At 38.6% G+C, this 25,677-nt stretch overlaps 1 protein-coding gene across 1 annotated transcript in view; it reads left to right on the forward strand.

Moving 5' to 3' along the window:
* Positions 1-25,677, forward strand: part of PIEZO2 (piezo type mechanosensitive ion channel component 2) — a 307,830-nt gene that overhangs the window by 236,293 nt on the left and 45,860 nt on the right. Inside the window, exons 18-33 of the mRNA XM_063130557.1 lie at positions 1,151-1,443; positions 2,495-2,655; positions 3,465-3,641; positions 4,890-5,006; positions 5,860-6,060; positions 7,544-7,748; positions 7,861-7,962; positions 10,082-10,247; positions 12,089-12,332; positions 13,541-13,637; positions 14,641-14,803; positions 15,386-15,475; positions 16,503-16,627; positions 17,988-18,059; positions 23,061-23,161; positions 24,830-24,928. Coding sequence (XP_062986627.1) covers positions 1,151-1,443; positions 2,495-2,655; positions 3,465-3,641; positions 4,890-5,006; positions 5,860-6,060; positions 7,544-7,748; positions 7,861-7,962; positions 10,082-10,247; positions 12,089-12,332; positions 13,541-13,637; positions 14,641-14,803; positions 15,386-15,475; positions 16,503-16,627; positions 17,988-18,059; positions 23,061-23,161; positions 24,830-24,928 — 2,413 coding nt within the window. The remainder of the gene's footprint in view (positions 1-1,150; positions 1,444-2,494; positions 2,656-3,464; positions 3,642-4,889; positions 5,007-5,859; positions 6,061-7,543; positions 7,749-7,860; positions 7,963-10,081; positions 10,248-12,088; positions 12,333-13,540; positions 13,638-14,640; positions 14,804-15,385; positions 15,476-16,502; positions 16,628-17,987; positions 18,060-23,060; positions 23,162-24,829; positions 24,929-25,677) is intronic.

Below are 25,677 nucleotides of genomic sequence, written 5' to 3' on the forward strand. Positions count from 1 at the left end.
TTCCAGCTTAAATTTCTTTTAGACAGAGAAACTAATAGTGTAATGTCCATTCCCGGTTGGAATATTTTCAAACTGAGATTTGGTATACTGATTGATATGTTGTCATCTGTATGACAATTTTACTCATCACTATGTTAGATTTAAGTAAAAGTAAAATATTTCATATAACCTTCAAACTGGACAAACAATCCTTTTATTTTAAGGAGAGAAGGTAAATACCATAACATAATAAAGTTACTTCCTAAAAGACTTACCACACTTCCATTTTCTCCATTAAAATAAGCAGCTTACATCCTGTCTTCAACTCATTATAATGATGTTTGCTATGGAATTCTTGAAAATATAAATGAGTTAATGTGGAGAGCTGTTTCCAAATGAGATCCTGGCCCTTTTCAACAGTACTCACAGAATTTTTGCTTGCCTGTGCTTATCTATTTGCAATTGGAAAAATATGCCTATGAATCTAACAAATCAGCGTTTGCGTTTTAAAAAGATGAAAATATATTCGGAGTATGAATTGTGTAAGTTATTTGACAGAATTCACACTTGCATAATGTAAGAGTGATTAACTAAAAGTTTCTTTGAAACTGTAATATACACTTTCTAACTTACTAGAAGCTTCCTGTTTATGCCAGGTTGGCATGTTCCTGGCATCTGAAAGCTGCACAGATGGATTAAGAGAATGTTAGTGAGTTATATAGCATGATGTCTTTATCTATGACCTTCTTTTATAACTCCTCTATTCTCATTTCCTTTTTTCTTTCTGTTTCAATTACTTTGAGCAGCATCAAGAAAAAATTACCAATCCGCCAAAATGAGTAAGTCCCCATGTGAAGTCATGAAATGCTTGCTGTTTCAACATGTCATTTCATGCTTCTACATCTTAAACTCTGACCATTTTTTCCTCTGTGGGGGAAATGTCAAGTTTATGTGGCAATATCGCTGATTACTAATGCGAATAACTAGCATCAAAGTGACAAATAATTGCTACTATGATGTGATCCCGTGTGGAGTTTCCATTCTCTAAACAGTGCTTGACCCATGTATTCATGGACTTCCTGATTTGTTTTACTAGACTAAATTAGAACATTGTTAGTTGTGGTATTACAACTGCTTGGTTTGTTGACATGCCTGCTTTGTCTTCCAATAGGCTGGTGCATCAAGATGGAAGCCTGCCTGATATCACAATGATGAATTTAAATACCAACATTGACAAGGAAGAGGAAAAGATGTTGCAAGAGCCGGAAAATATGTTACGAGAGCAGGGGGAGCTGTTGCAAGAGCAACAAATGTTGCAAGAGCAACAAATGTTGCAACAGCAGGAAGAAAGCATAATGGAAAGAGGAGAGCAAGAAGATGAGGAAGAAGGGAATGAAAAAGAGGGGGAGGAGGAGGAAGTGGATGAAGAAGATGTGGATGAATCAGAGACAGAAGAAATATCAGGTACGCTATGGAGAGATTCTTACCTTTGTCTATTTTATTTTATTTTATTGAAGATGATTCATCTGGGATGTGTGCAAATCTGTACTGATGGCATTTCGTATTCCTGTAAAACTTTCTTTGGAATGTTTTCCAGTATAATTTGACCTGAGGAGATAGCTATTCATTCGTTATTTCAGATTTTGCTATTTATAGATAGTTATATATTAGTTATTTCGGCTCTTTAGAATCCCCTTCCCTTATCTACGTTACTATTTAACATCACCTCAGTGCTGCCACAAATCATACCACTGTCTTAGGACGGATGAATACATGAAATTATGCAAGTGACCAGTCACAGGTACTGTTAGGACTGATTCACAATTTTTTTTTTCTGACGTAGTAGGGAAATCATTAGGGCTGTGCACCACCTTGGACCGAATCCCCAAAACTGAGGTGGGCAATTCCCAGGAAGGGAAAATGAAAGTGACCAACCAGTAGCTTAGGAGGACCTTGTCATACATCTTTTCATGCATACCTCTTTAACGTAAGCTGAGTGATGGGGGAGAGGGAGGTGAAGCAGGAACATGTAGAGATAAATATGTTGGTGTCTCTGCTGCTTGGCCATGTTATTTGGGGGTAAGGTTGGATTCGTTGCAGGGCCCCACTCACTCACTTGGAGGTGGAAGAGAAAGTGAGGCACACCTGTGAGCTGCATAGTACCATATACTTTAGTCCTCACTGAAAGGGGCTTCCTGCTTTGCGTCAACACATAAAGATGCACTGTGCTTCCAAGGCTCAGAGAGTTCTCTCTCTCTCTCTCTCTCTCTCTCTCTCTCACACACACACACACACACACACACACACACACACACGTACACACACACATTCTCTCTCCTACATGAAGGTCATTTTACGATCTAATCATAAAGGCTGCTTTATTTGTCATATTTTGAGCAATTCATGTCTGATAAATTCATGTCTTCCAATTCATGTCTTCCAACTGAAGATTAAAGTGGCCGTGTTCACAAAGGTGGGGAAATGTTTCATCATTACATTTGTCTTATCTTTGCAGATTTAAGGAACAAGTGGCACTTGGTAATTGACCGGCTCACTGTACTTTTCTTGAAATTCCTGGAAAGCTTTCATAAGCTGCAAGTTTTTGTGTGGTGGCTTTTGGAGCTACACATTATCAAAATTGTTTCATCATATATTATTTGGGTCACAGTAAAAGAGGCAAGTAAATAATGGATATTCCGAGCAGTTTCTCTTCCAGTATCGATGTTACAGTAGAATGTAAATTAGTTAATCTATTGAAATATATGAATCTAAAGAGTTGCATGGCCCATTTGGGATATGAAGTTTTCTGTCTCCTCCCACCTTTTTTCTTTTTTTAATCTTACACAGTTTAAAAATCTGGTGCTTTTGGATTTTGAATTTGAAAAAAGTGTTTTGGTTATTATGGTTGCATTCATTTGTTAATTGTGTATCCCCCCCCCTTACCACCAAATTGTGTGAAATGCAAGTCTTGTCCTTAAAAGGAGTACCTGAAAATTCATTCAGACCTCAAAATGTGCATTTCCCAATAAGAACTTTGCATTGCAAAGTTTCAAAAGTAAGTATTGATATTTTGAAGCTTTGCAAGCATATCACAATGCAAAGTTTGTTTTAGCACTGCAAGATTAATTGATTTCTCATATTCTGAACCAATCTACCCAAATCATTACATTAATACACTATTGTAGAAGGCCACCCCTTTCTCCCCGTCGTCTTAGATAAAGCTCTAGCTCATGGTCTTGTCATGTCCCACCTTGTCTCCTGTAACTTTCTTTTCCCTTGCATTCTTTTCTTACACCTTAACATTTTCTCCTTAACATTTTCACCACTGCTAAAATATTCACCTCTTGCATCATTTAGACCAGCTTTCTCTAACCTGATGCAGAGTACTATGAGGTAATACAGTTTACTATGAGGTACCATAATAAAAGCTCTCAAAAAGTTGATATCTAATAAGTATATTATATTTTCCAATTTTGCACTTTCAGGTTTCTCTCCTTAACTATGTGTTTTTGATTGCCTGGGCTTTTGCTTTGCCATATTCTCAGTTCCGCCCATTGGCATCCAGTATCTGCACTGTTTGGACTTGTGTGATTATCATTTGCAAAATGTTGTACCAGCTTGAAACGATCAATCCTGCAGTATTTTCTGTCAACTGCACAATGGTAAGTAGTAGCTAGTGGACATCTTTTTAAAAAGCGAATAATAGTGTAATCTATACATGTCTACTCAGAAGTAAGGTCCAGTGAGTTCAATAGCACTTATTCCCAGGGAAGTAGGTATAGGATTGCAGGCTTAGAGTTATTTTAAGTAAGTGTTTTTGAAATTGGTGGGTCTTGAGTTCTGTAAAGAGATCCAACCATGATGGATTGGCTCAGAAATGAGCCAAGCAATTTTCACGAAAACCAGGAAAGAGATCCTCAGGCAGGAGAGATGGCAAGACACACCCTTTCCCCTCTTGCTTCTTTTCCAGCCTTGCTGAGATGGTAGTTTTTTGTCCTTTTTCATACTGAAGTCTAGTCCTGCAGCTGGGAGAATACTTCTCTGCCGAAGGCACAACCGTTTTATGTTTTCCTTTTGGCTCTGCCTTCTACCAGAACAGGAGATAACTCTGCTGCCTGCTCTCCTGCCTGTAAATCTTGCAGAAAACCCAACTTCCTTTTCTTAAATGTATACAGTTTCTCCAGTTTTCCCTCATATTGTTGCCTTCTAATTTAGTTCAGTACTCTGCTGAATCCTTTCCAATTTGTCAACATCTGTCATGGGATTCCTTCTCTTTAGGCTTGATAGTTGGCTTTTGGGGCTCCCTATGTGGGGAAAACCACAAAGCTTATGTACCCACATCCAATTTGGGGAGTATGATGTTGAAGGCACAGTTGCCTTCTACTTTTCATAGCTAGCTGGGACTTTTAATCCTGATTGTTGGTGGTACATGCCTTAAAGGGATTTAATAGCTGAGTGGGGACGAGAACCCAGATCTCCCGACTCCCAGTCCAACACTTTAGCCACTACACCACACTGGTTGATGACTGCTGACTTCTTTGAATATGAGCCTGCTGACTTCCTTGAATATCTTAAAGCATGCACCAAAGACTCTAATATTCCGGCAGGCCTTCCCTTTTTAGGATATTATTGCTGGCTGACCATTATGTATTGTTTTTATGCTGTGTGTTTTATTGGTTATTTTAACTTGTTTAAATTGTTTTTAACATTGTACGCCACCTAGGGTATTTTGTATATAGGTGGGATATAAATTGAAATCATCATCATCATCATCATCCTCATCCTCATGCCCTATGCAAGCACCTGGATCATTTAGTCATGGATGCAGTCTTGGCTCTGCTCAATCAATGCATTCCCCTGCCATCCTGAAGACGTCAGAACTAACAATAATTTCTCTTTCTTCATTTTAGCCTAATGGGACTGAAAAGCAAGAAGGCATGAATGAATCCATTCTCTACAAAAAACCAATTGATCCAGCGGAGTGGGTTGGGTTACGAAAGTCTTATCCTCTGCTTGTATACTTGAGGGTAATTATTATACGTTCTCTGTTCAAATTCTTTTTTCAGGGGCATGAAGAAATTCTGCAAACCTTCAGGGGTGGGGAGGAACTTACCAGGAAACTGGCAGCAGCACTGTCATCCTTTCCACACCATTCTTTTTAACCGTAGGATGGTTCACATGATCAAGCAGCTCATAAGCCACGCTGGGCTGCAGTGTGGGTAGACTGCCATTTTGAATATTCAACCCATGACTATGACTTGTTGTGTTATCCAAACACAGCGAGGATGGTTTGTTGCCATGGTTAACAAATCACCCACAACCCTAAAACATTCAAAAGTCGTCCAGCATGCACTGCAACCCACAGTGGGCTGTGACGATCTTGCGAACCTGATCAATGTTTGTTGCAATGGTGGATCTCCTCTCAGCAGACAACCATTATGTTTCACCATAATGCCTTGCATTAAATGATCCTGCATCGTATTTAGGGATGTTGAGGGTGCCTAGCACTTTCTCACCAGCTTGGCCCCCCGGACTGGAGTCTGTGGACCCCCGTGCTTGCGCGGCTCAGTGCGCACCAAGTTGGGCAAGCACAGCAGTCCTGCTGATCTGCTAAGCTGCAAAATGGCAGCTTGGCCTTTTCCGTAAAGAGCCATTTTGTGCAAATAGACTGTAAAGAGGCCCATTTACACAAAATTATTTGGACTATTTACGCCTGTAATTTTGTGTAAATGGCCTCTTTATGGCTGCTATTTGCAGAAAATGGCAGATACAGAAGGTTTTTTGTAACTATTTTTAGAGGATATATTGCCAGTTGCAGGTTTTTAACAGAATATCAATTGATTCTATGCTGCTCTTATGGTTTCCTTCCTTCTCTCACAGAATAACCTGTTGATGCTGGCGATCCTGGCCTTTGAAGTGACTATTTACAGGCATCAGGAGTACTACAGATGTCGAAACAACCTCACTGCACCTGAAACCAAAACAATTTTCCATGATATTACCAGATTACATTTGGATGATGGAGTAATTAGCTGTCTTAAATACTTCATAAATTATTTCTTCTACAAATTTGGTTTGGAGGTAAATTCAGTGTTAGAATTGTTTCAACAGTAAATCCCACAGGAACTCCATCTTGAGCACATCTGTTTATTGGGTATTTAGATTAGGATTTATACCCTGCCCTTTAATAATATTCCCAAGGCAGCTTGCAGCATTTAAAAATACAATAAAATGAATGAATTAAAAGCATACAAATCAGTCAGTAGGAGCAACATAAAAAGAGCAAACTCAGCCAAGATAAAATGAATCAAATTTGAATTTCAAGTCTTGAGAGAATAAAAAGGTTTTGGCTAAATGACATCAGTCTATTCCATACCTGAGAAGTCCCTCAGGTGCCAGGGGATGTACAACCTGTTCTGGATGGGTTGCAAGTTCATAGTTTGGGGTGTGTTTGGACCCAGCATTGTCACTAGAGGCTTATTGGGTGCTACAGAAAATTAATAAATAAAAGAATACACATGGAGAAGAGGCTCTGGTAAAGGCCTTAGTATACGAGTAGGCAAATGTGATCCTTCAGGTACTGTGGTCCCAAGCCAAGAAGGGCGTTCAAGGTCAAACTTTTCTTTAAGCCCAGAAATTGACTGGAAATCAGGTGACAAAGTACTAATGTGATAGGAGCATAATGCTGGCTCCCTTTAGCAATCTGATGCCATTAAGGGTGCAATCCTGGGCATGTTTAAATTTTAAAAAATCCTACAATTCCCAGCATTCCCCAGCCTGCCATGCTGGCTCAGGGATGCTGGGAGATGTAGGACTTTCTTCTGTCTAAACATGCATAGGATTGTGCCCTAAATTGCTAATCTAAATGTATGGCAGCGAGCTGGGGAATTTAAGTCTTAGAGTGCAGTATTGTCTCAAGGGCACAGCAGCACTGTTGTTCCTACCTGATTGGTTTTATTTATTTATTTTTAAAAAAATGTATTTGGTTTGGATATCTCCCCACCCCACTTGCATTTAGCTCAAAGAGCTTCAATTTGTTTTGATAGGAAGCCATCCTTTTAGCTGGCATGTCTCTCTTGGATCTTCTATAGACAGGGCTAAAATCCAAGGAAGAAGCTCTATCATGCAGCAGAGTTCTTGCCATAGTTAATTATAGGATAAGTGCCTTGTAGGTTACAATGCGCTCTATGTATCATAGCCTGCATTAAGAGCTCTGTTAACATGCTAGGCTTAGGATAGATACCCTCCTCTGTCATTCCTCCAGGATCTTTCATAGGATTCACAAATGTTGTTGCCATGATATACCAAGATATTACTGGTGAATGTAGACTCAGACCTTTTAGCAGTGCCTTTATTATCTCTTCACTTTTACATATTGAAGTAGTCACTGCTGATAGGAAGTTAAATAAAGCATGGCATATTGGTTGAGAACCAAAGAACTGTTGCACACCAGTAAGCATTGTTGCAGTCGGACTCATGGAGTTTCCAAGAATGAAGCTGAATAATATATATCGTGGCCCATCCAAGGGGATGTAAATTCTGTATATTTGTCTTGTTATCACAGAGCTGTTTCCTCTTGTCAGTAAATGTAATTGGTCAACGAATGGATTTCTATGCCATGGTTCATGCCCTTGCCTTAATTGTTGTGTTGTATCGACGGAGAAGAAAAGCCATTGCTGAGATCTGGCCAAAGTACTGCTGTTTTCTATCCTGCATCATAACATTACAGTACTTCCTTTGTATTGGCATCCCACCTGTGCCTTGTAAAGGTAAGAGTGTGTCTTGCTGTCTACAGCTTGTGAATACCACTGAAAAACCAAAGGGATGCAGATAGGAGATATGAGTGACTTGCTATAATTGCTCTTGCTTCTCCCTTCATAGATTATCCATGGAGAAGTCCTAATGCCAACTTCAACTCTAATATCATCAAATGGTTATACTTCCCAGATTTTATTGTTAGACCAAATGCAGTCTTTCTTATCTGTAAGTATTTTAATGCATCCAAAATACTGGCTTATTCCCTTGTCTCCTTCTTAGCAACCCATTTTAAAATAATGTTCTAAAACACATTATTTTAAATGTGTAGAGGGGCATTTGTTGAAAGAGGGCTAGGCTGGGCAGGTCATAGAAGAGATACCTTGTACTTGCAAATAAATAAATACATTTCTAAAATTAATTCTGGAATTGGAACTTGCACAGATTCCTGCACCTTCCAGGGTCTTCTGTTCATTTAAATTTATTTTATTTATTTGTTTATTTATTACATTTTTATACTGCCCAATAGCCGCTCTCTGGGTGGTTCACAAAAATTAAAACTATAATAAAACAACCAACAGGTTAAATATTTTCCCCTTTCTACATTACTGATCCGGTACGTAACTATGCATTGATAAAACACTGCAAAAAAGTAGTCTTGTTCCAGTTGTGCATATGGTTGCACCAATATTCTTTTTATGCGTTGTTTTACTGACATACATATATGTTTCCTTACATTAGAAAAACAGTACTCAAAGAATCTAGATACAGTTATATGTACTGTTACAGAGGAGCTTAGCCATGATGGTTTTTATGTACGCAAGTACTTTTAGTGTTTTATATTTTTATTGGCATCACCCTGGCAGCTTGGCTGTAGTATCTGTTTTTCTTTGAGGAAGGCAGAAAGTGCAAGAGGCCTAAAGCATTCCAGGAATGAGAGAGCTCCAGGTAGTAGCATTGAAGCTAGCACTATGTGTGTCCTCCACTGATTAAATTAAAAGGAGTTGCTTCTAGGGAACTCTGGAGACATCCAACTGCCTGCCTACCTGGCTGCTAAGTCTCCACCCTAGCCAGAGAACCAATGAGGTGTTTTTAATTTCCCATGTCCCTCATATTGGCTCAGGAAATGAAACAGTTTGTTTATGGTTCTTTGGGAAATGCACCTGCTCTTTTCCAGGTCAGTCCAAGGATATGGGTGTACTGGGGGCGTTTGCCCACTTCTAGTATTCAGTAACAGGGCTTCTCTAAACGAGTGATTTATAGCATGGTCGTGACTGGCCACTCATGAAAGTTTGTGGGCCGATTACATGACATCGTGAACAGCCTGGACATCTCCTGCACTATCCCCCCCCCTTATCCCACTTTCAGAAAACACAGAGATAATAAGATATATATATCCACAAAATCGTCCGTGTAAAGATGGCGCTGTGTTTTAATTCCATCACTAGATGGCACTGTTTTAATTGAGTTGAATGGAAGACACGGAGATGGGAAGCATTCGATCCAAACCATATGGCCGCCCATGTATTTATTTATTTATTTATTTATTTATTTATTAAATGTATATACTGTCCCATAGCCAAAGCTCTCTGGGCGGTTTACAAAAGTTAAAAACAGTGAACATTAAAAAGTATACAAAATTTTAAACCATCAAAAATATAAAAACAACAGTATAAAACAGTATATTTTAAACAATTGAGCCAATTGCTATACCAGAACAAAAGTAGAAGCAGAAAGCAGTGTGTGCATGTGTGTGTTTAAAAAAATGTAAAGAAGCTCTCTGTGAATTAATGATAGCTTTAAATACAGCTCACCTTCCAGACTCCTCAAAAATCAAACCCTGAAACTAGAGAAACCCTGCATAGCCTGTGTTGGGAACCCTACCAGGAAGCTTGTAATCATCATCAGTTGAATTACTAACTGGATTGAACAGATAACACGCACCCTGATTGATTGATTGATTGATTGATGGTTGTTGTTGTTGTTGTTGTTTAGTTTTGTTATTAATATTACTATATAGTTTTATGATTTATGTGATTATTTTGTATTATTTTAAATGGCTAACATGTCTTTAATGCTTTTGCTACGTCTGTGTGCTGCCATTGCACTGCTAGTTAATCGGTCGTTTGCATTCCTTATATTTATTTTCTTAGTTTTAGGAGTTTATATTAATACTGTTGTGCTTTAATATGCACCGCCCTGATTACATTTGAAGAAGGGTGTCTCATATTATAAAAGTAAATGCATAAATGAAGGAGTTACACCATAGATCATCATCAGTTAAATGTAGGCACTCACGTATAATAAGGTACTGACGTATGTTTTCATTTGAACACCTTCCTGCCAGATGATTTCATGTTGCTGCTATGGGCATCGCTACAAAGGCAAACTTTTGAAGATGAGAACAAGGCTGCTGTACGTATCATGGCTGGAGACAATGTGGAGATCTGCATGAACCTTGATGCAGCATCGTTTAGCCAACATAATCCTGTCCCTGACTTTATCCATTGCCGGTAAGGGCTGGATCTTGAATAAATGTAAAGGTCACACAACGTTCTGAAGATCTGCTTCATTTATTCTCAGTCCTCATGACCTCTTCACAGACCTCAGATGTCAGATGCCCTTTGTGGCTTCCAAATTCAGTGGGGATGAAATTGCACATGAATTCTGGAGGGCTTGCACCCATATCTCCAGAGTAAAGAGACAAGACGCAAATTTGTTGGGGTTAAAAGCACAACCACTTTATTAAACTCATTTCTGTTAAGAACAAATGCAATGGGAAAATAGCCAAACTAAATAACTCCCTCCCTCCAGCATGGGTTCCCTATCACAGTGCTCTTCAATTGGTCCAGACCTGAAAACCACCTCGGACTCCCAACTTGCATCATGGAACCAGTGCCTAACATTTCTCCATGCCCAACATGGCAGCAACAGTTTTGCTGCAACCCATCTGGACTGAGCTCGTGATCCACTTTTGGGTCGTGACGCACCAGTTGAAGACCATTGCCATATCAGACTGTGATAGAGTAACTCTTCTACTACTAGCCCCATCTTCTGGGGCGAGCTCCTCAGACCTAGGACCAGTAACTAGCCTTTCATTTATCCAAGGCTAAGTGATACCATCACTTCATATCATGATTAACTAAGACATCCTCCCCCAATCTGGTGCCCTCCAGATGTGCTGGACTACAAATTGGCCGTGCTGGCTGGGACTGATGGGAGCTGTAGTTAAAGATATATGGAGGGCACCAAGTCTGGGAAGGCTGTAACTTCAGATAAGTACTTGATTTAAATTGTTCCAGACAATATTACAGCTATGTAATATAGCACAAGCCATGTTTATGAAGTATCTATGGAGAATTCACTCCATAGATTAATTAGTAATTTGTAGCACTGGAGCTATAAAGTTATGCGAGCAGACAATACAATATTTCATGACATCTTGAAGGAGAAATAAATGTATTAAGAAGCTAGAACAAATGGTCACTTTTTAAATATAGATTACTATTTTTTTAACAAAGCAAGGCTGATGGCCAGGGTTGTCTATATTTCAATTTTATTGATTGATAAATAAAAGTATATAGTCTATAGTACACCTGTTCATCTTTGAGGAAATGACAAAAGCCAGAGTTCCTGGAGTAGAATCTCCGAGGCATCCGTTTCTCAAGAAAATATACTATGCTGCTGGGAAAGCAATAAACAATAATGCATATGTTTACCACTTAGCTTCTACCTGAAAGCAGCAGGACAGCACATTGATTATAATAATAATTCATGGATGGATTTGCTAATGTTACTTAATAGGCTATGCAAGGAAAAGAGTTGTGTTATCCATTGAAAGATGCAGAAGACAATGACTTGGATCCTGAGTTGCTCTTCCACAAACAGAAGAGCTCCTTCCATTCATTAAGGAACTCCAATCCAGTGGAGGCTGCCACTGGCAAAAGGGAGGGGGGTGGAATTGCCCCCCACCCCCCACTGCGCACACCATCCTACACCAGCTCCTATGCTGTTCTGGAAGGATCCCAAACTTTCTGTGCAGATTGGGGAGCTGGGGGCAGGCACAAGGGCCTGCAGGGCGAAGAGAGAACCCATGAAAATTGCTTCCCCTTACACCTTCCTCCAGCAAGAGTGTCCCATGTGTGGAGATCTGCTCATGGGTAGTCAGGATCCAAACCAATAATTCTAGATTTGGCAACATAGCATGTTGACTAATTTCTTCATCCAAGCATGTCGTCACATGAATGATGTACTAAATATTTGTCAAGAAAATTTATTAGAATCAAAACAATATATCTATGAATTGAACAAATAACAATTTGACCTATTTTATTCCAATTTTCTTTTATTCCAGATCGTATCTAGATATGGGTAAAGTGATAACATTCAGTTACCTCTTCTGGTTTGTTCTCACCATCATCTTTATAACGGGAACCACTCGGATCAGTGTATTTTGCATGGGATACTTGGTAGCCTGTTTCTACTTCCTGCTGTTTGGAGGAGATCTCTTGCTTAAACCTATCAGAATTATTCTTCGCTATTGGGACTGGCTGATAGCTTATAATGTCTTTGTGATTACAATGAAAAATATACTGTCAGTAAGTGTCTCGTTCTTTAATCTTAAATATTTACTTCTAGATCGTGGACCCATAGGGATTATAGGGGGGAAAAGAAACAAAAGGACTATAGAAACTTATTTGACACCTGAAGTTTTTTAATACGTTTTTGTTTACAATATCGTGGTATTCTGGAGGGGTCTTCCCCACATCTATCTTGTTTCTTTCCAGAAACTTGGGAGTGCTGGATTTCAGATTTGGCAGCCAGCTCCTGACCTCAGGGCAGGTCTCTCAATATAGCTCAGTGGAGGAAAGTTGCTGGAAGGCTGAAAAGGGAAAAGGGGGGTGTTCCTTCTCCCTTCCCTGCTTTTGAAGCTCAACCTGCCTGCGTGACACATCCCCCACCCCACTCCAAAGTAGCTAGCTGGAGCCCTACACAGGAGTACTCTTCTTAGGGAGTATTGATTCACTGCAACATTTTATCGCAGGTCCCCAATTCTTCCCAGATATTTACCATGCAGACAGTAGAGACCAGATGTGTATTGCACTTCATACAGTGGAGGCTGGCGGCTCCTATGTCAGTGAGGCGGGGAATCCTCTCTGGGTTTTAGCCAGAACCACTCTAAATAATATATTTTCAAGGCCTTCTTGAAAGCCTGCAAAGACAGAGCATGGCGGTCCTCCTTTGGAACAAGTTGCCATCAGAGCTCTGCCATGCTCTATCATTGCAGGGTTTAAAGAAGGCCTTGAAAAGACACTCTTTTACCATGGCCTTCTCTTGATATGACTGCTTTCGCTGCTGTTATTGCTGCTGTTGCTGGTGGTGGTGGTTTTATTGTTGGCTTTTATTATAGTTTTTATTGCTATTTTATTGTTTTATTATTGTGAGCTGCCTTGGAAGGGCATCTGCCCTGAAAGGCAGCCAGAAAACGATTTAAATAAACAAACAAGGTGTGGATTCACCACCCCATTGAAGCTGAAGCCACCAGCCTCCACTGACTTCATATGAACACGCACTCATAGTGGTTTGGGAAAGCTTCCGACATGGACCTTGCAGTGGGTTTGGATTGAATAACCCCTCTGTTGTTTCCTCTTATGTTTATATCATAGAAAAAGCAGCAGCAGACTGCTACAATGGGTAGCACTATTAAAGCAGTTATAGCAGAAATTATTGCATTGTACAACATTTCTCAAGGAGACCAACGCTGGGGGGAAATGTAATTGTGCCCTCATTTTCTCTTTTATTTCAGATAGGAGCATGTGGCTACGTCCATTCATTAATTCAGAACAGTTGTTGGGTGATACAGTTTTTTAGCCTGGCCTGTACGGTTAAGGGTTATAAAATTCGTAAGTAAAGACTTGTGAATTCCATTTGTTTTTTCTTGCTACTTTGATGTTGAGAAATCTCGCAACACCTGAATTAAATATGGATGTAATTTAGTTTCTTAAATAAACATGAATGGATTGAATTGAATATCTTTTCTTAAAAATAAAATAAAACCTTGGCCAGTATCCAATGAGACACTACGGCTAACATAAATGATGAGCTTTTCTACATGAGTCTGTTAATCACTGTGTCTACTTTCAGTTTAGTCACAGAATTAAGATATGAGTTCCACACAAACAGTTTTTCCTTTCCTGCTTTTCCACTACATAAGCTGTAGGTGGTGCTGTGCTATAGCGGAATAGTGCAAATAAACCAGTAGAAACAGCACTTTGAGAAATAAAACCCCATTTCCCCCCTTAAAAAAACAAAAACCAGAAAGCGTTCTGAAAAAAACAGAAATAAAACTGGAGGATCAGGACGTTGTCTAAAAATCCAGTAAACAAGGGTGAGTAAGGAATCATGAGTGCACAATAAATGCCTCATGTAGAAAAGTTCTACCTTGTACTAGCATAAACAAATTCTCTATTTCATGCTAATTGTTTTTGTTGGTTTTTGTTGTGCATGGTTTTCATTTACAAAATAATAGTCCTGATCAGTTCAGTATAACTTGTGCCCCATTGGCCCATTTAGCCAGGGGACTGAGAGAAATGTAAAAATGATCACGGGAAAGAGAGAGATCCTCCTGTTGTCTCATCTTTAGTCCTTTGGCATTCCTGAATTGTATACGGGTGACCCTCTGTTTCCATCTCTTCCTGCTTGGAAACTAAAATGGGTAGGAACATAGAGGCAAACAAAGAACATAAGTCTCTCTCTTTTTTTCTGCAGCCCTCTTTGAAGTTAATTAGAAAGAGATGGATTCTAACTTCCTTATTCCTTTTTCCCATTGCAGACAAAGTGTTACAGTTTATAAATACAATAATACTTATCCTGGGGGATGTGGGATTTTGTTTACTCTTATCACAGCTTCGGATAAAGATACAGACTGCAAATTGCCTAGTGGGGAGGCAGGAATCATCTGGGACAGCATTTGCTTTGCTTTCCTGTTGCTGCAAAGAAGAGTCTTCATGAGCTATTACTTCCTTCATGTGGTTGCGGATATTAAAGCTTCACAGATTTTGGCCTCCAGGTAAACTGAGGTGTTTTATTTAAGCAGTGATATAGATTCATGCAATAGAACAACTGCAGTTGCATTCTGTAACGTGTTGTATGGCCAGCGAGTATTAAAACTTTAAAATGAGGGGAGATGTATAAAATCAGTGTGATGAATCAACTGAAGCATTAATCACTGATTTAGAAAGCACATCTATTGATCAAGAAGGATATTAGCCTTTTGAAATAGATTCAATAATGGTTTTAACGTGTTCCTAAAAATTACCCCAACTTCAGAAAGGAATATGAAGGAAACTATGGATTGGTCCAGAGTTAGTTATACTTCCAGATTATGCTTTTATTGTGCAATCACCCTGCTTCATTCACAGATTTTTGTGGGGGTTGATGTCTTCTATCATACTCTATAAAAAATATAAGACTTGGAGAGAACCTCTCCCATGAGAACCTTCATAAGTCACCACTACACTTTAAATTATCTCATGTATTGTTGTTTATTCATTCTCCCTTAGTATCAGGCAGAAAGACAGGCTATAAATATTTTAAATAAATAAATAGCAACAAGTTAACAGTTTTCAGAAGGGTCTCTTTTATTTTACAGGGGTGCTGAACTTTTCCAGGCCACAATTGTGAAGGCTGTAAAAGCAAGAATTGAGGAAGAGAAAAAATCCATGGATCAACTAAAGAGACAGTATGCCTTCCTTCCTTCCTTTCTCTAGACATTTCCCTTCTATCAGGGATTAGTGATTAATTTTATAAGGGTTTAGGTGTTTGCCTTCTGGCAGTACTGAGTAAAATCGCACACAAAGCAGGTGCTAGCCTTAACCAAACACAATATGCTAAAAAAAACCAAGAAAGTTAAGGTAATAATTGATTTATAGCGAAATTTTGCATTAAAGTAAAATACAAAAAGATTGTTTTAAAAGGAATATATAAATATATATTGTATTTTTAACTTTTTATATATTGTACATTTTGAGTGCTCTTTATATTCTTTATATATTCCTTTAAAAAAATATTTTTGTATTTTAACTCGAAACTTCGCTATAAATCAGTTATTACCTTAACTTTCTTGATTTTTTAGCAGTACTGAGTAAAAGCCTTATTAAAAGTATTTGAACTCTACCCAGTGGGTGTCCATGTACTCTACATAGCGGTTCAGTTCAGACATAATATTCCCAGCTTCCTTAAACCATAGTTTAGAAAATGGTTTAAGATCCTGGTTAGTGCACTGATGTTAACTCAGTTTGCCATTTTGGGGAATTGAAAAGGATTGGTGGGTGCACAAAGGAAGGAGGAGCTGGGGGGGTGGCGGCAGGGGAATGTCTGGGCCTGACACTCATTCCCAGGTTGCACAACTATGGCTTGTCAAGGAGGAATGCTGCATCCCTGATGGGATGGCATTTTTTTAGAGAGAAAAAGTCATAGAATCATAGACTCGTAGAGTTGGAAAGGGCCTATAAGGCCATCAAGTCCAACCCCCTGCTCAATGCAGTCTGGCACACACAAACCCATTATATGCACGATATGCATCTTCTCTATATAGTTATTTGAGAATATATTATTATTATTATTATTATTAGTAGTAGTAGTAGTAGTATCCCGCCTTTTGCCCAATACTGGGCCTCAAGGCGGCCTTAATGACTTTAAACTCATGTGCATTTTGGATCTACAAAGGTGATGGTGTGACCCTGACAGTGTAAAATCTTCTTTGACAGAATGGATCGTATCAAAGCCAGGCAACAAAAATATAAAAAGGGTAAAGAAAGGGTGCTGACCATGAGCCAAGAAGCCTCAGATGGGCAAGAAATTCAGAAGGCTGCCGAAGATGATGATGATGATGGTACTATTCCTTCAATATATCCGGCGTTGGTATTTATTGCTTGGACCTTGGTAATATTAACATGAAAGTATGTGGGGAAGTACTATACACCCGATCCATCCATTTGCTGGAGGGTCTTCATGGCCTGATCCTAGGTATATTTACTAAAAAATAAATCCCCTCGTGTTCTATGGAATTTACTCCCAAGTAGGTGTGCATAGGATTGTAGTCTCAGCTCACGTATAGAGCTCTCTTACCCTTCCTTTTCACTGCAGTGGAAGACTGGTCTGAATATTTAGCCCTTTGCACAGAGATGGTTTTCCCCTTCACTGAAGTAAATAGGGGACAATCCAACATTTTAGATCCGAGTGCCAAGTATAGTTTAGAATGGTAGGATATTGCACGACATAGGCTAAAGCTTTACAGCTTGATCTATCATAAAATAAATATATCCAGCTTTTGTATTGCAGGAACCTCTGAAAAAGATTCATTTTGAGGCAAACAGTTCACATTTCGGATTAAATTGGTTTTGCATGTTATGCTAAGTTAACAGAATTGTCGGAACAATGCTTGTATTTAAAGACAATTTCAGAATAGCTGAGAGTTGTTTTTTTTAAAACTTGTAACATTTATTTGATGCAAAAAATGAATTAACATTATATTTAAGGATCTCAGATAAAATATGTTTGGATTGCCATTGTTTCCAATCATTCTTTACTTTGGTTTATGTGTAATAGATTTTTAATTTATCGCACATTTATATTTATAATTTATATCAAGCATTTTTCAAAATTTTATTCACCATCGCTGGTGAAATAATGCCCCCCCCACACACAAATAATATGTTATACCATTTCCTGGTATATATTTTTTTCTCTTTTGCCCATTTTTCACATTGTAACAAATGATGTTGCACAATATGTCACTAAACCCTTTTTATTTTGTTTTGTCCATTCGCATTTATTATATCCATGTACATTATATCCATGTACACTGATGGTGCTATATAAATAAATAATAATATATCAGTATGGGGATGGAGGTTGTAATGCACATCAAGATATAACTTACTCTGAAAAGAAAAAAGGGCAGCCATGTTTCTGCATGATCCTGTGTAAAAAGTTAGTATTCCCATAAAATATTTAAATTTGAACTTTAATTCCATTTTAATTATATATCAAATTGATCATGTTCAATTAATAGGCTAATTAACAAATAACAGTAAACAAATGTATTTTGTGTATGGGTTGGGTTTTTTTTCTTGGAGTATATTAGAATTAGATCTCTTCTTGCACAGTTTGGAGCTATTGGAACAAGAAAATATAAGTAGTAAAATGTTTCTCACTTTGTAAAATTAATTTTTGGACATATTTCATTTTAGGAGAAGCAGACAAAGAGAAAGCCAAGGGCAAAAAAAAGCAGTGGTGGCGGCCTTGGGTTGATCATGCGTCCAGTAGGTTTCTCAATCATCTTTAAAATACATGAATTTAACCCTTATATCCTTGACCAGAATGGAGGCATCCCCAAGACCTCTTTGTTTTTATGCATGGTTTTATAGTTGTGACTTGATAGTTATATGGATGCAAATCCAATGATTTCGAGTGAAAGAATTCGTCATTTTGGCCATTTATCAGCAAGATACCTTTGTGGTAATTCTCAGTATTAGTAGGCTGAACCAAATATTTGCCATGTGAAAGGAAAACAGCATCTCCCTCCAAAAGAATTTACTTTGTCAACATGAATGATTAATATGTCCCTATACTTATCAATTTACAATATGGGTAATTGTACGACTTTCATTTCATGGAAGAGCCATTCAAATTGTGCTGCTAAGTGCATGAGAAGTATACTTGAAGAGCTGAACAAAATAATCCTCAAATCCTCAACCCCTCCTTCCCCGCCCACCAGCACGCCCCAAGAGCACTCTGTTTCAGACCTCCTACAGGTCTCCGCGGTGGCTGGGAGAAGCTGAAAGGAGGACTCTTGATTATTTTTTTTAAACCTCCGGGGTCATAGCTTTGTCTACAGCCTCAGAGGGGTTTCCACCCTCCATCCCACCCCTGCAAATCCTATAGCGCGAGGGAGGCCATCTAGGGACCATATGGTTCTGCTCTAAAACTTCTTTGAATTAAAATACTTTTAAATACTTTCACAATGAATGGTTTGGTCCTATCCTAATTTACACTCTGCCTAAATAACCATGTGGTGGCAGGGTTATCTACCCAAGAGTTTAACGGAGTATTTTGAATGGCTGTTTCTGTCAAGTCACAAGTAAACTGTGCCTATGTGTAAGGGCATGATGAAAATTTATAGAGACCTATCCTTTTTTTCGAAAGGATACTGAGGACAAATTGTTTTAGTTTTCCAAAGAAATCATTGCAAGTAATGTGTTTTGAGACTGTAGCTGTTCAGAATGGACCTGGATGTGGTCTCTGTTAATCCTCATTAGCTTTGTGCCTGCAGAAGAATTGTTGACATTCGAGCCATGAGAATGACACAAAGGCTGTTAGGATCCAAGGTTATCTTTTGCAGTGGGTTGTAATTTCACAGCTGAAAGATGAGAGAATGGTACGATTCTGCTGCTTTCAGCAATAGACCACTGTGTGAGACAGACTTGCATCCATGCAACTTTTGTTAAATTGTTTCAATTCAGTTCAGTATTTCTGATTCATTTCACCCTCATTATATGTTTTAAGAAACAAATGCAAAGCAAATATTATTGCAATAATGCATATTCTTGTGAGCAGCAACATATGGTCAAGCACCGAAAATAATTACTACTCACCAGCTCTGTATGTCCTTCTAAAATAATTACTCAAAATTTCAGGACAGTAGGTTTTTATATATATATTTGAATGTTAAGTGCTTTTTCAGCTATTTCTAAATATACTGTCACATCTGAACAGAAAATCCATACTGTTTGGACCATAAATAAAATGCCGCTTATTTCTGTATTGACATGGAATTATCAGGGCTGGCGACGTATGACATGAGAAAGATGCTTTCATCAGCTGTTGAAAGCCGGTGACTGATAGTCACCAAAAGAACTGCAAGAATCAATAATAACGTGGTTTCACCCCATTGTGCTTTCTCCATTCTGATGAAACAACTAAAACGGATATATGAAGAACTTTCTCCTGTAGGTAGAGAGATATGATCCAATTGAAAAATGGGCTACACGTTTCAGTTGAATCATACTTCACCACCACAGTAATGTATGCAAGAGTGCATTATTGCAGTTTAATCATACCCTCCTTTTATGCATTATAAAAATGCATAATGTAAAATGCAGTGCCATATACCTTCATGACCTGGTACACTGACAATACCAGGAAAAAGCACTGCCCTGTATTATTCTAATATAGGGTAGTAACTCTGTCCTCTAAGCCGCTATTCTGCAACAAACCTCAGCCCGCCAATAAAGATTGCCTGCAAAAATAACCAAATAACAATGTTTGGATAGTTTAAGATCACTGTAATATTTTAATGAACAACTTGTTTTTGGTGCCGTTCTTATTAATGAATATGTGAGCCATTTTACTACTACTAGGCCAATTTGGCCCTCTGGCATTCCCTGTTAGCCACACTCCTTTCTCCCCAGCCACCAATCACTTGTGGTTTCCCAGCTGTTGTGCAGGTTTTGCCACCATTCTCAAAGATTAAAATACCTCTCCTAAATTACTGACAGTAAGAGCTTTAACCTAAATATGCTGAGGGTGTGTGTGTGTGTGTGTGTATGTGTAAAATGTTGGTTCTGCCCCTTTTCCCTTTAGTTGCACCCATTGCCCCACTGGAGTACAGCTCCCTGAGAACTTCTCCAAAATTCAATTCAGCACTTGGGCTAAAAGAGGTTCCCTACTTCTGTGTATATGGTGTGGAAAGTATGGATCTTGGTCTTGAGCAAGCATTACCTGCACACTTCCTGTGAGACATGATATTTCACATGTCCATCTACATGCATATATGCCACATGTGCAACCATCCATTCACATTTTATGGTGTATGGAGTGTGCATGCATCCCATGTTACACATTCACCTGTATATGTGTGTGTATGAGGTCAGACTGCACAAGCGCGTGTCTCTCTCTTAATACTCGTCACATGCAGAGCCTACACCTCAGGAGACAGTCTGGTATTACAAATTCCATTATTATTATTATTATTATTATTATTATTATTATATTTATTTGTATCCTGCCTTTTGCCCAATGCTGGGCCTCAATGAAAAGTCCTTGATTGATTTCTGGTAAAATTCCTTCAGTAGAAAATAATAGTAGGAAATTCTGTCTATTCTGTTGGATCTTTGCTTCCCTTTAGAGTTTCGTGAAGAGCAAGGAGATTTTATCCAGCTGATTATATCTAAAAAGTAGAAAACAAACATCACATAAGAACATAGGAAGTTGCCTGTCAGACCATGGGTCCATCTAGCCCAGTATTGTTGACACTGACTGGCAGCAGGTCTCTAGGTTTTCAGGCAGGAGTGTTTCCAGGCGTATCTGAGCATGTCAGGGAGTGAATCTGGGACCTGCAAAGTAGGCGCTCTCCCCACTGAGCTACAATGCTGCCCTGCCTCAGTAGAGATTGAGGGCATGTCTACACCATACTGGTGTAGAGGGAAGGAGGGAGGAGAATCTTGCGATATGATGATCGTGGGATCCCCCCCCCTTCTGTCTACATGTGGCGCACAATGTCCTGGGAGGAAAAAGACATTGTGCCTGCCATTTTGTTTTATTTTTTAATTGGAAAAGAGCGCAGGAGTGCACTTGTGCAAAATGTAAGTTTTTCTTTTAAAAAACACACCTCCTGCTCCCCCCACCCCACCCCCGATGGGCACAGAGCTCCTGAGGAGCTCCGTGCCCAGGTCCCAGGTCCTCGCGGTTACTTGCGGGGAGCCGGACAAAAACGGGATGCCCAGCCACACATCCTGCGGTCTGGGGATCATTCCAGGGCCACGGGAAAAGTCAGGATAGAAGAGTAGGGTGATATCCTGGGGAAAGGGAGGGATCATACATCCATGCTCCTGGGATCCCCTGTGCGTCATGTGGACATACAGGGATGATCCCGGGGCAATCCCTGGGATATCGCCCCGTCTATCCATGCCCTGAGATTAGCTATGCTTGCAACCTGAGAGTGAAAGAATTAACACACCAACAGTTCTGCTGCTTGAAATTCAAAAGCTTTTACTTTCGTCCCAAATAGAATCTACAGGACTAATATTTTAACATGCAGCCTTGTGTTTTGTGGGCATTCCTGCTTATACCAGAGCAAGAGCAGCTGTCAGCTTACAAGCGCTGATATACGCATAGTTTAAAGCTGCAGGAAGTGTTCTTCTTAAATAGTGGCAGGTTACACTACTTCCCATCACACAATATTTTTATAGCACAGGTGAGACACAAGAGAAAGTCCGTAGAATGCGTTTATCCCTGAATTAGGATAAAGTGCTAATATGCAAATGGCTTCAGAATATGATTAAAATAAAACAGAGGATATGATTGAATAAGATTTTCAGTTATTTTTATGGTTCGGAAAGCTGTATAATGAGGGTCAAATGCATTCTTGAATGTCATTCTATCTATGGCTCTGTAAGTTAACTATTATTATAAGTGTATTAAGGTCTTTTACTTTACTTGTAGACATTATGCTAATAGTCTTCATGGACAAATGTAATGCTGTGATTTTGATTTTGGCTTATTATTTTACTTTTACTTTGTTTCCCTTGTTTGATCAAGTTAGGCCTATTAGCTTATTTGAAGTTTTTTAAAAAATATGTGCTTCTGTTCAAGGATATAAGGTCCAGTTCATTCACACCAGATCTTGAACATATGGAGGCCTCCGAACGTTTTTAAATACTCAGGCAAAAGTTAGTTTTTAGCCATGATCATATGAACTACTTTTTTTAAAAAAAAATAGCAATTTTCAGCAAGAAATTGTTTCCCATTTTCTCAGTTTTCTGGTTGAAGAATACAGTAAAATAAAAGTAAATGCTACCAGATGCGAGTCCACTTTTAGCAGAATTTCATTTTTCTTTCTTGCCCCACCCCTTCTCTCCAGTGATAGAATTTTAAATGTAGCTTACTCCCTGGATATCCAGTGGAGTTGGACATTTCTCAGTCACTGACAAAATCAACGCAACATTTTTAAAAAAAATTAAGTTAGGAATGTTGCAGATTTTTAATACCTTTTCAACTGGTTTTGCCTCTTATCAGTTCATTTTCTTTTGATAGTGCTAGATATTTCCTGTAACAGACACTTCTTCTTTGAGCCTGCAAACATCACCACCAAATGATTTATCTGCCACTGATTCTATTCATCTCTTGCTTTTTCTTCACTTCCTCCTGACTTGCCATTGAGTTCCACAAACAAGCCATTTTTTGTGCCTTTGTGGAGGCTCAGGATAGAGCTTATGAGTGATTTTTCCCCCTGCAAGAAATAAAAAATATTTTATTTTGCTTAGTGGTCAGAAGTGGAGATTATTATTTGTTTGAGACGGACAGTGAAGAGGAAGAGGAGGAAAAGGGGGAAGAGGAGGAACCTCCCAAAAGATCTGCATTCCAGGTACAGTGTGTATTCACATGTTGTTCCTACTAAGGAGGCTTGAATTGTCTGAATCTGTACTGAAAAGTATGAGAACATGTGCTAATTTGAACTTAATTATTGCTTGCTTATATTGTTGTTACATTTCTGCAATGCAAGAATGATACAAGAGATGGATTTTAATTCACTTGCACGTGTAGCATTTTAAAAAAATAAAGTTTCATATCCTGAACTCTATTTTTCTGATGTTGCATTGGAAACAAGTGGATAAAACATCTTTCCATAGGCATTGCTTAATATTGCTTAGATGTTTTCTGTTTGAGGGGGGAGGGAAAGCCCTGCTGAATTCTTAAAAGATGTAGACCCTGTTCAGACGACATGCTAAGCCACGGTGCTTAAACATTTTGAGCTAAACATTATGGATTAGTGTATTGTGTGGACCATAATTTAGCATGTTGTGTGAGCCATTCCTAACTATAGTGGCTACATAACCACAATTTCAACATGCTCACTAACCATTTTTTGCAAAGGGTTAGCATCCTAACCATGGCTTAGTGTGTTGTCTGAACAGGCCCAATACAGTATAATAAAAGTAGGGCTTTGTATAGGTTTCAACAAGTAATCTTTAATCAGGCAGGGAAGACAGTATAATTAAAATGAACTTACGTCATAGGTTGAAGAAAGTTAAACCATTAGCATACAGCATCAGCAATCTGATTAATGCATGCATATCTCCCATTCAGAGTACAGCATCCTTGTGTCCCCATAGTTCCCCATAAGCATATAGGCATGGAAATGTGGGTCACAATGGGTGATCCCTGCATAATCACATGTGGGATACACACAGAATCTTTCATAATGATGCAACTGTCTGTCAGTAAGAAGACTGGTGAGAAGATTTCTGTTATGTTCTAGAGCCCAGTGGCAGATGAGACTCCCTGAATTCGTACAGTATTTTCTGCTGCAATGTCTGATAATGGACTTAGATCCAGACCTAGTCATAATTAGAGTACACCCATTGAAATCAATGAGACCTAAGTTAGTTATTAGTGATGTATGTCCCATTGATTACGCTCTAACTACGAGTAAGCCTGGAAGCAGGCCAATATATTGTTTCCGTGCATGGGGCTGCAATTCAAGATTGCAGCTTCATTCTTTACTAATTTATGCACATAAATTAGCAGAAATCTTTCTTTCTAAAGCAACACGCTTTCAGCAGCTCACTTTTTACATTCGAGCACATTCATTTATTTATTTCAACATAGAGTGGTATACATGTTCGGCAATAAAAGCAAATGAAGTCTATGAATCAACAAAGATGAGAAATTACTGCAAGTGTGTGTATATGAGAGAGTGAAAGGACATAAATCTGCTTCCATTCATCAAGATCACAGTTGGGACAGGGAGGAAATTTGTGTCTACTGGTATCTGTCATCATACACTAAAGATTAACTTTCACTGTTCTAATCAACATACTAATATATGAATGTTACATGTGTAATTCAATAACCTTTATCCAAGCACTCCATCACTAATTCAACTGTACTCCTAAACTGAATACTCACAGTTCTCATCTCAGCCTGTTTTAAATGAGTGTGAATCCTGTTATCTAATAGTCATGCAAAATATTTCTTATAACAGTAGCATTTATGTTTTCACTAATTTTTCTCGCTTTGTCCTTCTTTGTAGAGAGCTATTGCGAAATTTGCCTCAGCCATTTTAGCCTTGCCAAAATCTGTTATTAAACTGCCCAAAACTATTCTTCAGTATTTAATCCGAGCTGCAAAGGTATTTGATGTTCCATAATGTGTAGAATGTGATCTCATCCCGTACTATTCTGGCATAGGGGTATCCCTTTTCTGCATTTTCCCTCTTAATGTGGACTTTGTGAGGGCTTATGACAGTCAAGGATTTGGTTTGTATGGCATTTAATAAACAGAATCATAAGAAGAATTAACTCATTTCAACAGTGATCACAGATCCGAGAGAGAAAATGCAGAGACACATCTTGGTATATTCCTGGTATTTCTGCCTAAGCTGTGTTAAGAGGGTTCCATCAGGTTGCATGCATTTGTAGATAGTGGAGAAAATCCTGACCCTATTTAAATTGCTGAGATAAGGAGGATTTCATCCTGCATGGTAATCTTTCTCAGAAAGCTGGTAAAACCTTTAAATATTGTAGCTAAGCATACTTTTTCTTCAGGCTTCCTTTCCTTGTGCATCATCATCAGGATATCAATAATCTATCAGCCTGTCTTGAGGCATCTTTTAGCAATAATAATAATAATAATAATAATAATAATAATAATAATAATAATAATAATAATTTCTTACCCGAGTGCAATATGCCACTAATGTGGAAGAAGTAGTAAAACATTATAGATTCAGTATAACTGTTCACATCCTATATGCTTTTTATATGTTAGGACTGAAATGCAGAGAATGTAGGTATATCTCCTGGAAGAAGGCAATATACCTAGACTTTTAAACCTACCCTGACAGACTACTGGATTTTTTTTCATTACTACTTGCAACTA

The sequence above is a fragment of the Elgaria multicarinata genome, chromosome 7 (assembly GCF_023053635.1).
Source record: "Elgaria multicarinata webbii isolate HBS135686 ecotype San Diego chromosome 7, rElgMul1.1.pri, whole genome shotgun sequence".
Lineage (NCBI taxonomy): Eukaryota > Metazoa > Chordata > Lepidosauria > Squamata > Anguidae > Elgaria > Elgaria multicarinata.